This window comes from Tachyglossus aculeatus, chromosome 7, assembly GCF_015852505.1.
Source record: "Tachyglossus aculeatus isolate mTacAcu1 chromosome 7, mTacAcu1.pri, whole genome shotgun sequence".
Taxonomy (NCBI): Eukaryota; Metazoa; Chordata; class Mammalia; order Monotremata; family Tachyglossidae; genus Tachyglossus; species Tachyglossus aculeatus.
The window spans coordinates 39,662,877-39,676,444 of NC_052072.1; the positions used below are offsets into that span (position 1 = coordinate 39,662,877).

A 13,568-nucleotide genomic window follows, 5' to 3' on the forward strand; every position below is an offset into this window, starting at 1 on the left:
CTCTGGACCCTCGGCCAAGTTGATTCCACCCTCTAGGCTCCATTTTCAGGCTCATCTAACTCCATGTTCCACCTTATTCCAAAGGCTGTGGAAAAGGAGCAGCATGGCCTAGTGGATAGAGCATGGGCATGAGAGTCAGAAGGACCTGGGTTCTAATCCCGGCTGTGCCACCTGACTGCTGTATGACCTTGGGCAAGTCATTTAGCTTCTCTGTGCCTCAGTTACCTCATCTGTGAAAAGGGATTAAGACTTGGCACTCCATGTGGAACATGGACTATATACCACCTAAGTCGTACCTATCCCAGCGCCTAGCACCAGGCCTGGCACATAATAAATGCTTAACAAATACTATAAAAAAAGGAGAGATAATGGCTTCACTTCCACAGTGCCAATCCCTCAGAAGTGATGGCCTCCTTTCCTACAGAGTTGGGGTCCCTATATATAAATTCCAACAGTGCATTCGACCCTGGGATTCTCTTCAGCCTACAGTGTGCTTCCATGGAATCGGAAACACCTCGGCTTAGATAGGCCTGTTGGCTGAAATGCAAAGGTGATTGTATAATGGAAATCATAATGAGCACTCTTCGTATATATCTAAGCCGAGGAGTCAACCAGGGTGACATAATCTCACCAAAGCTGACCCCAGTTATCTTGGAATCACTTTCAACAAACTAAGCTGGCAAAAGAGAGACTCCTGTCTCTCCCCTCTCCGGTCCATAGTTCGTTCTGCCGCCCGGATCATTTTTCTACAAAAATGTTCAGGGCTCGTTTCCCCACTCCTCAAGAAACTCCCTTGGTTGCCCATCCACTTCCGCATCAAACAAAAACTCCTCACCATTGGCTTTAAAGCAGTAAATCACCTTGTCCCCTCCTACCTCACCACTCTACTCTCTTACTACAACCTCACTCCTCTAATGCTAACCTTTTCACTGTACCTCCATCTCATCTATCTGCATCAGCCTCCTCTCTGATCTCCCATCCTCCTGTCTCTCCCCACTTCAGTCAACACTTCACGCTGCTGCCCGGATCATCTTTGTGCAGAAACGCTCTGGGCATGTTACTCCCCTCCTCGAAAATCTCCAGTGGCTACCAGTCAACCTACGCATCAAGCAAAAGCTCCTCACTCTCGGCTTCAAGGCTGTCCATCGCCTCGCCCCCTCCTACCTCACCTCCCTTCTCTCCTTCTACAGCCCAGCCCACACCTTCTGCTCCTCTGCCATTGCTAACCTCCTCACTGTACCTCGTTCTTGCGTGTCCCGCCGTCGACACCCGGCCCATGTCCTCCCCCTGGCCTGGAATGCCCTCCCTCCGCACATCCGCCAAGCTAGCTCTCTTCCTCCCTTCAAGGCCCTACTGAGAGCTCACCTCCTCCAAGAGGCCTTCCCAGACTGAGCCCCCTTTTTGTCTCCTCCTCCCCATCCCCCCCCCCACCCTACCTCCTTCCCTCCCCACAGCACCTGTACATATGTTTGTACAGATTTATTACTCTATTCATTTTACTTGCGCATATTTACTATTCTATTTATTTTGTTGATGATGTGCAGCTAGCTTTATTTCTATTTATTCTGATGACACCTGTCCACATGTTTTGTTTTGTTGTCTGTCTCCCCCTTCTAGACTGTGAGCCCGTTGTGGGGTAGGGACTGTCTCTGTATGTTGCCAACTTGTAATTCCCAAATGCTTAGTACAGTGATCTGCACACAGTAAGTGCTCAATAAATACGATTGATTGAATGAGTGAATTAATCTATCTCGTCACCAACCCCTCACCTACATCCTGCCACTGGCATGGAATGCCCTCCCTCCTCAAGTCCGACAGACAATTACTCTCCCCCATTCAAAGCCTTATTGAAGGCACATCTCCTCCAGGAGGACTTCTCTAAGTTCCCCTTTCCTTTTCCCCCACTACTTTCTGCGTCACTATGACTTGCTCCCTTTATTCATCCCCCCTTCCCAGCCCCACAACACTTATGTACTTATCTGTAATGTATTTATTTATATTGGTGTCGTCTCCCCCTCTAGACTGTGAGATTGCTGTGGGCAGGGAATGTGTCAGTTTATTATTATACTGTACCCTCCCAAGTGTTTAGTACAGTGCTCTGCACACAGTGAGCCCTCAATAAATACGATTGAATGAATGAATGAATGAAAAGAGACTATTTTGATGACTGAGTTCTTTGCAGAATTGGAAAGGAAAATTCAAGAATTTCAGGTGTGGTTGTATAGAGTGTGGCTAGTGATGCATCTTTTTAAAGGCTTTTTAATGGATGAACAATGAACATTGCCTGGAAAAAAAATTCACTTTAAATGGTGATTAAATACGATAAGTGGAAAGTTACATCTATATTAACTAGATAATAAGTCAATTCAGTACATCTAATGGGCAACAAAGCCCAGGAAGGAGAGTAGCAGTGATCAGCAAATGTTCATAAAATTGCTTCATAAAACTAAATTTTAACTCTAGTTCAATGAAACTATACTTTCAATTTTTATTTTTTTAATTTAAAGAAGTGAACCTAATGAGATAAGTAGAACTGTGCTTGTGTTTATGATTGATTGTTTCTTCTGCAGAAGGGGGATGACGTATGTTGTTTTAGATGAAAGAAATTTTAGATTCTAGAAAGTGTTTAAATAGACTTCTGATAGGTGACTTATTGGGCTTTCAATTCCCTTTGTTCTTCCTCAAATTTGATTGAAATTAGCCTGAACAATCAGGATTTATGAGATGAGAAAGGAGTTCAAGAGGGCAAAAAATCTGATACTTTACATGTCTTTTATATTCTTTCCACAGGAAATTAGGCTAAATATTCTTCTCTATGAATTAAGCTGCATAAATCATAGTCATATCTCCTGTATTTTAGTTATTCATTGCCTTTAATTACAGTCATGTGCTGTTCCTTCTTGTGCTGGATAGTTTCTGGCTTGGGGGAGGGAAAATTAAAATCATTTTACTTAACATGTGAAGAGGGTTAATGTTACTGGATTACCACAATCTCATTTTAATCCACTCAGTGTGAGAACTCAGTTCTAACCTTGATCACTGCTTGGTTCCACGGGATACAATGTGTATTTTAGTCATTGCAGAATCAAGAATTGCTGCCTACTGAATTATGGTGATATGGCATTTTATCCTTAAATAAGATTTGCTTGTAAGAAAGCTTTTTCACAATACGATGCACCTGCTCTCCCACTTGCTGATTGGATTTACTAGCAGGGAAGAAGGAACGCAAGTGAAATTGCACCAGAAACATATTATAATCCATTCCTTCATCCAAGTTCTCAGTTGTCACAGGCAAAACTCATCTGTTGTTCTCGACGGAGATTCCATTACATTCAATATTAAATCTTGGCCTTTAACTGCATGTAGATGACCTCGAAACAGGCCAACTCAGAATAACTCAAGGAAGCAGTGATGCTTAGTGTTTAAAGCACAGGCCTGGGAGCCAGAGGATCTGGGTTCTAATCCCACCTTTAGAACAGTGCTTGACATATAGTTAGAGCTTAACAAATGTCATTAAACAAATATAACATTTACAAAGATTGACCACACGCTCTCAAAGAGCATCTAAGAAACTCATGCCAAAATAGACAAAAAGAGAAGGAGTTTGTCAGGACTCAAAATAGATTAAAATGTCCAGCTCTCCCTTGGAAAATGTTCAGTAATTCTGCTTTAAAAGAACTATGGCAAAAGTACAGAAGGATAAGGTTAAGGAAATTATGGGATCACAGGGATATTGGGGCGGGTGAAATCTCACAGTTTTTTAAGGCTGTTGTAATCCATTTTTATGGTATTTGTTAAGTACTTACTATGTGTCAAGCACTGTTCTAAGCACTGGGTAGTTATAAGGTAATCAGGACAGATACAGTCCCTGACCCACATGGGGCTCGCAGTCTAAGCAGGAGGGAGAACAGGTATTGATTCCCTACTTTGCAGTTGAGGAAACTGAGGCACAGGGAGTTAAGTGACTTGCCCAAGGTCACACAGCGGGAAAGTGACGGAGCCAGAAATAGAATCCAGGGTCTCTGGTTCCTAGGTCTGTGCTTTTATCTACTAGGCCACCCTGCTTCCCAATATTGCCAACAGTTATTATCTGTTGTTTTGTACTCTCCCAAACATTCATTCATTCATTCATATTTATTGAGCGCTTACTGTGTGCAGAGCACTGTACTAAGCGCTTGAGAAGTACAATTTGGCAACATATAGAGATGGTCCCTACCCAACAGTGGGCTCACAGTCTAGAAACACTGCATATAATAAACTTTTAGACTTTTAGACTTCCCTTTTAGACTGTGAGCCCACTGTTGGGTAGGGACTGTCTCTATATGTTGCCAATTTGTACTTCCCAAGCGTTTAGTACAGTGCTCTGCACATGGTAAGCGCTCAATAAATACGATTGATGATGATGATGATGATAAACATTCAATAAATACCACTGATTGATTGATCACTGGGGAAATAACTTCTAGACAAGGAGAAAGCATGCTGCAGGAAGTCTGGTTATATGCATGGCGAGCCTGGGAGTCAGAAGATCATGGGATGATGATGATGGCATTTATTTAGCGCTTACTATGTGCAAAGCACTGTTCTAAGCGCTGGGGAGGTTACAAGGGGATCAGGTTGTCCCACGGGGGGCTCACAGTCTTTATCCTCATTTCACGGATGTGGTAACTGAGGCCCAGAGAAGTTAAGCGACCTGCCCAAAGTCACACAGCTGGCAACTGGCGGAGCCGGGACCTAATCCCGGCTTTGCCACTCGTCTGCTGTGTGGCCTTGGGTAAGTCACTTCACTTCTCTGTGAGCCCTCTGTGGGACAGGGACTGTATCCAACCTGTTTTACTTGTATCCACCACAGCACTTAGTACAGTGCCTGGCACACAGTAGGCAAAATACCACAATTACTATTATTGTCTTTTAAAACAATGCAGCAGAAATAATAGTAAGAAACAGGACTGCAGACTAGCGCAGATTAAAATGATTTTTTGAGTTGGTTAAAGACCATATAGTAATAGTAATAATGATTGATAATTACGGTATTTGTTAAGCGCTTATAATGTGCCAGGCATCGTACTAAGTGCTGGGGTGGATACAACCAAATCAGGTTGGGCACAGTCCCTGTCCAACATAGGGCTCACAGAGAAGTGAGGTGACTTACCCAAGGTCACACAGCAGATAAGTGGGGGAGCCAGGATTAGAACCCATGACCTTGTGACTCCCAGGGCAAGATACCGGTCAAGTTCCTTTGACAGCAACTAACATTGCACCCAGGAGTTCCACTCCAGTGAGCCCACTGTTGGGTAGGGATTGTCTCTATATGTTGCTAACTTGTACTTCCCAAGCGCTTAGTACAGTGTTCTGCACACAGTACGTGCTCAATAAATATGATTGATTGATTGATTTCTCCTGCCCCTCCTTCCCCCCTGTCAAAAATAGATTTTGGGGGAATGCCTTCCTCAGGATCCCCAACCTTACAGCCCTGACCAGTTTTAATCACAAGCCTCTGTGATAACAGAGAAAGACAATGACTTGTCAGATTACCATGTGAAATTGTAGGCATGATCAATAAATAACATGTTTTACATCCTGGATCGACTACTTCTTGCTAAATGAAGCTTTCTTATAGGTCTTTGTATCCTCTTCCACAATGGAATATTTTTGAAAAAGAATTGTGCTGGGACTAATGGTGGTATCATCCTAGTTATACCTCATGGACATTTGATAGAACATGTAGGTACAGTTTCAATATTGGAACATCGCATGTTAACAGCACCAAAGGAATCCGTTTATTCTTTCTGAACCTACTGCGAATTATAGTGAAACTGTTATCATTATATAAGTAGCAGCTTCCATTTGAGGATCATGAGGCTATTATGCTTTATTCTCACAAGGCGAGAAAGGTCAGTGGAATTAACATCATGCATTTCTAAGCTCACAGCTAAAAGAGAGAACTTGAACGTTGATAGAAATATTGGCATTATAGCTGCCCTCTATTAAATGCTAATAAATGAAAGAGAAAATTCAAGTTAGATTTCATTAACTAATGTACTCTAATGTTCCGATGAAAGTGATTGGGTGACCTGGTCCTTTAGTCTCTTCGGGGCTCATATATATCACTGCAATGTGGCATGAACAATCCCGAGACGTTTGTGATTGAAAGTTTTCTTTGTGCTAGACTAGTCAGCTAATGAACTGGGGAACAAATATGATACTTTAAGAATGAGCCATTAATTCCTTCCATATTTATCAATTACTCTCTGACAAATAGTAGTAATAGTAGGAATAGTATTTACTATTGTTATTAATAATAATGATAATAATAATTGTGGTATTTTTTAAATGCTGACTATGTGTCAGGCGTTGTACCAAGGGCTGGAGTAGATACAAGATAATCAGATCCCACATGGGACTCCCAGTCTGAGAAGGAAGGAGAACAGGTATTGGATTCCTATTTTGCAGATGAAGGAACGGAGGCACAGAGAAATTAAGTGACCGGTTCAAGGTCACACAGCTGGGATTAGAACCACAATCCTCTGTGTCATGCATCTCCTGTGTACAAAGTGCTGAATTCAGCGATGGGAAAAAGTAGGTGGTGGGAGAAGAGTTAGACATGATCCCTGTCTCTTGAGGGGGTCATAATCTAAAACAAAGGATGGACAGGTTTGAATTTTGACTCATAAGGAAAGGTGAAACGATAAAGCATTCATTGAAAGATAAGCATACAAAGGCAAGGACAAGAATAAATACCATAGGAGCAATAGAAAACTATGGTTAAAGGCCTTTCCTAATTAATTTCCAATACTCTCATCTTATATCCAACCAATTACCATTTCTGCCCTTTTGAGTCATATATACAGTTAAGTGCACACAAACCCCTGTAGCTTTTATGGACGTATCCTTATACACTACTTTCTTTCTCCTATCGGTAGTTTATTTTATATGTTTTTATATATTTTAGTGTCTTTGTTTCCCACTAGATAGCAAGAACCTTGAGAGCAGGGATCATGTACAGCCTGCCTGGCATTGGTGGAAGGAGGCTGGGGGCCAGTGGGGGACCAATGGGGAGACTGAGGTAGAAGGGGACAGGCAACGTGTGTGTGTGGGCTTGTATCTCCTTCTGCCTTCAGGATATCTCCATGGATGTCTGCCCACCATCTAAAACTCAACATATCCAAGACTGAGCTCCTTATCTTTCCTCCCAAACCCTGTTCTCTCCCTGACTGTCCCATCACTGTGGACGGTGCTACCATCCTTCCCGTCTCACAAGCCCACAATCTTGGTGTCATTGCCAAAACCTGCCGGTCTCACCTCCATAACATCGCCAAGATCCGCCCTTTCCTCTCCATCCAAACTGCTACTTTGCTGGCTCAATCTCTCATCCTATCCCGACTGGATTACTGCATCAGCCTCCTTTCTGATCTCCCATCCTTCTGTCTCTCCCCGCTTCAGTCTATACTTCACTCTGCTGCCCGGATTATCTTTGTACAGAAATGTTCTAGGCTTGTCACTCCCCTCCTCAAAAATCTCCAGTGGTTGCCTATCAACCTTCGAATGAAGCAAAAACTCCTCACTCTCGGCTTCAAAGCTCTCCATCGCCTCGACCCCTCCTACCTCACCTCCCTTCTCTCCTTCTACAACCCAGCCTGCACCCTCCACTCCTCTGCCACTAACCTCCTCACTGTGCCTTGTTCTCACCTGTCCCGCCATTGACCCCCAGCCCACGTCCTTCCTCTGGCCTGGAATACCCTCCCTCCACACATCTGCCAAACTAGCTCTTTTCCTCCCTTCAAAGCCCTACTGAGAGCTCATCTCCTCCAGGAGGCCTTCCCAGACTGAGCCCCCCTTTCCTCTCCTCCTCCTCCCCTCCCCATCGCCCCCCTCCCTCCCTCTGCCCTCCCCCCTTCCCCTCCCCACAGCACTTTTGTATATTTGTACATATTTATTACTCTATTTATTTTATTAATGATGTGTATATAGCTATAATTCCATTTATTCTGATGGTATTGACACCTGTCTCCCCATTCTAGACTGTGAGCCCGCTGTTGGGTAGGGCCTGTCTCTATGTGTTCCTGATTTGTACTTCCCAAGCACTTAGTACAGTGCTCTGTACACAGTAAGCACTCAATCAATACAATTGAATGAATGAATGAATCTGTGTGTTTGTGCTTCTGTTAAGACACATAGAGTGGACAATCACAGAGATACCAACACAGACACAGGGTGTGCGTGTGTCTGTGTGTGTGTCTTTTAGATTGTGAGCCCACTGTTGGGTAGGGACTGTTTCTATATGTTGCCAACTTGTACTTCCCAAGCGCTTAGTACAGTGCTCTGAACACAGTAAGCGCTCAATAAATACGATTGATTGATTGCATGTGTGTGTGTGTGTCTGTGTCTGTGTGGATCTGTTAGCCTTCTCTTGTTGTCCTTCTGCATCTACCTATATGGGCGGTAGAGACTGTAAGCCACTGAGGGAAGGGAATGCGTGTCTGTTGCTATACTGTACCCTTCCAAGTGCTTAGTACAGTGCTCTGCACATCATAAGTGCTCAATAAATACCATCGAATGAATGAATGAATATCTACTAGTTCTACTCTGCAACACACTTAGTACTGTTCTATGTACACAGTAGTTGCACTCAGTAAATACAGTTGATTGGCTGATTAACTAAAGGAGTTGTTTCATCCTCCTCACTGCCCAGGGAAGGATGTTTGGAATCCAACAGTCACAAAAGCCACAGCAACCAACCTTGATATTCCAAGACGGTAGAATGCAGGCTGCCGCTTCATCCGCATCTCATTGCAGAGGAGAGAGCAGGGTAGTCTCTGATGTTCAGGAGGAAACGGGACTGCAGGATATCTTCCAGATGTCCAGGTCTGGCACCGCCCCTTGTATGCCCCCTGCTATGGTAGAGGGGCAAACAGTCCAACATGTCATTCTGGATGATGCAAAATTAGTTACCAAAATTATAAAATCATTATCAAATCCCAAAGTTTATTATTCCATAACAGCAAAGTGTTCTATTAGGGTTATGATTAGGTTTAAAGCTAGGATTAAGAATGGTAAATTTGATTATCTGCCTGAGTAGTAGAAAGAGAAAAGGCTGTAACTCTACATAGGATCAAAGCCAATTTATACGGGAGAGAAGGTGGATACGAGGCTCAAAGGGAGTTGTGTTAGGGAAAGGTTCAACAATTAACTCGAGTGACTTTTGAGGGTTCATTAATTAGAGGTGGTGATATTTGACCAATCGATGTCTTATCATCTGATGATTTTCATGCTTGCCTAATCAGCATGAAGTAGAAAAAGCAGTGTGGCCTAGTGGATGGAGCTTGGGCCTGAGAGTCAGAGGGACTTGTGTTCTGACTCCACCACTTGTCTGCTGTGTGACCTAGGGCAAGTCACTTAACTTCTCTGTGCCTCAGTTGCCTCATCTGTAAACTGGGGGTTGAATATGGGGGTGGGATATGGACTATATCAACCTGATTACCTTTTATCTAGCCCAGTGCTTAGTAGATTTCCCGGTGCATAGCGCTTAACAATTACCATAAAAATAAAACAAGATGGCAGAGTTAGTCATTAGAGAGTGATATTTGATTTGTCAAATATCGTATTTTGAAAGTTGAAGAATAATTCTGGTGTCTTTTTGTTGCTTTTCAGGAGATATTTGGTTACCAAACTCAACGCTTCCGGAAAGCCCTGTGCCTTGCTGGATACATACTGTCCTGTGGGATCTTGCCACTTGTGTTTTATTGGAGACCGGCCTGGAACGTTTGGGCCAAATGTATTCCATGTACCTTGCAAGAAGCAGATGTCATATTACTTAGGACCACGGTAAGTGCACTCTGGGCTGTACTTATTCCTGTTCATTATGTACAGACTTCAAAGAGTTGGGGTTGTTCATTTTCAAAGTCCAGATGGCAAGCACCAGTTGCTTTAAGCATCATTTAAGGAAAATGTCTTAGATGGAGCTCTCTCAAGATTCTCTCCTTAGATGTAAATGTATAAAGGGCAATTCCATGTCTTTATTCTCAACCGTCCATCTATACGTACTGACTTTGAACATAGTGGGAGTCAGTAAATGGAATATTTAGAGGAAAATACATTTCGCAGACACAGCACACTTCTGGTGACGCTAGATTAAAAATGCACAAGCTGCATTTGTATGATTCTCATAAATAATGTACACAATCTTTCCCTCAGTACATCTCTTTGGGTTTGAGAATGCTACTGAGTAAAGCAAATGTTCGGTAGGAAGCCATTTCAGCCAATGGGAAGAATGCACTCAGCAGAGTCTCAGTCTTACTGGAGCCCCTGTCAGGGCATCATCTGACCTTGCCTAGTCAGTCCCACAACTATTCCCAACTTTCCTATTCTTATCACTCATCCCCCACACTTCCCCTTTACAATTAATCAAGTATCTATTGCGCATATTGAGTTCTCGGGATGTGAAAAAGCATAGGGGAAGGAAGGGAGCCCACAGTATTAAGTGAGCACATTTTCTTTGGGCAGGGCGAGTGTCTACAACTCTGTTGTTGTACTCTCTTAAGCACTTAGTTCGGTGCTCTGCACCCAATAAACGTCCAATAAATACCCCTGATTGATTGATTGATTGATTGGGGGAGGATGAAAGGATCCAATTCCGCGCCCCTCCCCACCCTCGGGCCCCGGATTTCCACTATCCAGGGATCACCGGGATTTTCATCTTGTCTTGGTTGGCTAGCCCTACCCACACTCACCATGTCTAAACTTAAATATTCATTTCTCCCGGTAAACTTGTCATAGCTTGGTGAGTGAAGGACTCCCCAGTAAGTGGCCATCCCCAGTGTTCAAATTCAGCAGTAATTCATTCATCCAATCGAATTTACTGAGTGCTTACTTTGTGCAGAGCACTGTACTAAGCGCTTTTAGGTGAAGTTTGGTAAGGTTTATTTGCTGTACGGTAGGGACCTTGTTTCAGAAGGCTGCAAGCATTCCAGAGACATTTCTAAATGAAAACAAATTCAACTCCGTCATAAATCACAAGAATTTATCCCCAGTTTTCCCTCTGTGGTGTTCAGTTTTACCGCTAGCATCCCTTGGAGGTGAGGTAAGTTGGTTAATGATTCCGTAGTCTTTGAAAAACCACACTTGCCTCCTGGTATTCAGATATTAGGCCTTTCCCCACCAGGGAAAATGAAACTGCCTCAGATGGACTTAAACTCTAAACCTGCATCCCGAAAGAAGATCCTAACTGTCAATCAATAATGATAATAATAATGATGGCATTTATTAAGTGCTTACTATGTGCAAAGCACTGTTTTAAGTGCTGGGGAGGTTATAAGGTGATCAGGTTGTCCCATGGGGGGCTAACAGTCTTAATCCCCATTTTACAGATGAGGTAACTGGGGCCTAGAGAAGTGAAATGACTTGCCCAAAGTCACACAGGTGACAAGTGAAGGAGCTGGGATTAGAACCCATGACCTCTGACTCCAAAGCCCAGGCTTTGCAGCCCTAACCCACATAGGGCTGACATTATGCTAAATTTTGGGGTCCTTCGCTTGGAAAGGTGAAAAAACCTGTGACCCATCTGTTCATTGTCCTTCAAAGATGAAAGGGGAGTCTGCTTCTCCCAGCACACATATACCATTTTCATCTAATAATAATAATAATGATAGCATTTATTAAGCACTTACTATGTGCAAAGCACTGTTCTAAGCACTGGGGAGGTTACAAGGTGATCAGGTTGTCCCACGGGGGGCTCACAGTCTTCATCCCCATTTTACAGATGAGGTTACTGAGGTGCAGAGAAGTTAAGTGACTTGCCCAAAGTCACACAGCTAAGTGGGGGAGGAGGGATTTGAACCCATGACCTCTGACTCCAAAGCCCTTGCTCTTTCCACTGAGCCATGCTGCTTCTCCACGCTGCATCTCTCCTCAATTAGAACCCCTACAGTCGGTAAATAGGATTATGCTTGTCCTTTCTTGCTTAACTTAAACCCTAATTATTTCACAAGTTTCAGCATGAAGGCAGACTTATGCGAGGGCAAAGCAGTATTTAGCATATCCTTGCACATGACCTGATTTGTTTTCAAACTATGCATTAACCCCATTTATATTGACCAACGCCATACCCTCTCATACTATTACTAACCAAATCAATAAATCAAGAGAGGTCAGCATCTGTCTTCAACAAATACAAGCAAAGAAGAATAGGAGAAACAAAAAATGATGTATTCCATTTCAAATTTGGTATACATTGATTTCCTTAAGTCTGGATATGTTGGACAGTACTTCATTTGACTCTTTTAGTATGCATATGATTATTATTATTATTATTCTCAGTACTACAGTGTGATTGTATTATTAATTATTTGCCGGCCTAGACTGTAAGCTCATCCTCTAGCCTGCAAGCTCGTTGTGGGCAGCAAATGTGTCTACGAACTCTGTTGTATTCTCCCATGCACTTTGTACAGTGCTCTGCACACAGCAAATGCTCAGTGAATACCACTAATTGATTGAATGATTGACCTGGTATTTTCCTTATATCAGGGGAATGTGATATCTTAAAGAGGAAGAAGTATGTTCTCCCCATTATGAACTGTTGAGGAAACCCTGAAAGGCCTCAATTAACTCATGCTCAGGGCTTGGGAGTCAGAGGTCATGGGTTCAAATCCCATTCTGCCATTGTCTTTTAGACTGTGAGCCCACTGTTGGGTAGGGACTGTCTCTATATGTTGCCAACTTGTACTTCCCAAGCGCTTAGTACAGTGCTCTGCACACAGTAAGCGCTCAATAAATACGATTGATTGATTGATTGTCAGCTGTGTGACTCTGGGCAAGTCACTTAACTTTTCTGAGCCTCAGTTACCTCGCTTGCAAAATGGGAATTAAGACTGTGAGCCCCACGTGGGACAACCTGATCACCTTGTATCCCCCCCAGTGCTTAGAACAGTGCTTCGTGCATAGTAAGCACTTAACAAATGCCACTATTACTATGATTATTATTGTTATTATTATTACTAGAACTATAACAACACTTTAGACCAGATCGAAGTCCCAAGATATCTGACCATTAATGGGAAGCAGCATGGCCTATTGGGTTCCAATCACTAGCCACTTGTTTGCTGTGTGATCTCAGGCAAGTCACTCGACTTCTCGGTGTCTCAGGTACCTCATCTGTAAAATGGAGATTTAGACTCTGAGCCCCATGAGGGACATGGACTGTGTCCAATCTGGTAACTTTGTATCTACCCCAGTCCTTAGTACGATGCTTGGCTCAGAGTAAGTGCTTAACAAATACCATAAAAAATTGAATTCAGAGCAAGTATTCTTGGAACTGGGGCCATCATAGTGGTACAATGTAAGTGCGGTTGTTCCCTACATAGCCACCAGAAAAATGTAGAAAGTTCATCTACCTTATCACTGCAAGACAAATACTTGAATGTTCTCTTGGGTAGTACACTCTACCTGCACATTGTCCAAGAAGGAGGAAGAGAATTAACCACCCTATGGACCATTGCTGCTCATTCCTTCAGCTCCTTAAGGCTGACTGCCTTCTTAATCCTCTTCCTCGCTTATGCTGTCACTATCCCTCC

General features: G+C 43.1%; 1 protein-coding gene across 1 annotated transcript in view; it reads left to right on the forward strand.

Moving 5' to 3' along the window:
* The window catches only part of ATP13A4 (ATPase 13A4), a 126,295-nt gene that overhangs the window by 22,033 nt on the left and 90,694 nt on the right, over positions 1 to 13,568 (forward strand). The window contains exon 2 of the mRNA XM_038749077.1: positions 9,652 to 9,825. Coding sequence (XP_038605005.1) covers positions 9,652 to 9,825 — 174 coding nt within the window. The remainder of the gene's footprint in view (positions 1 to 9,651; positions 9,826 to 13,568) is intronic.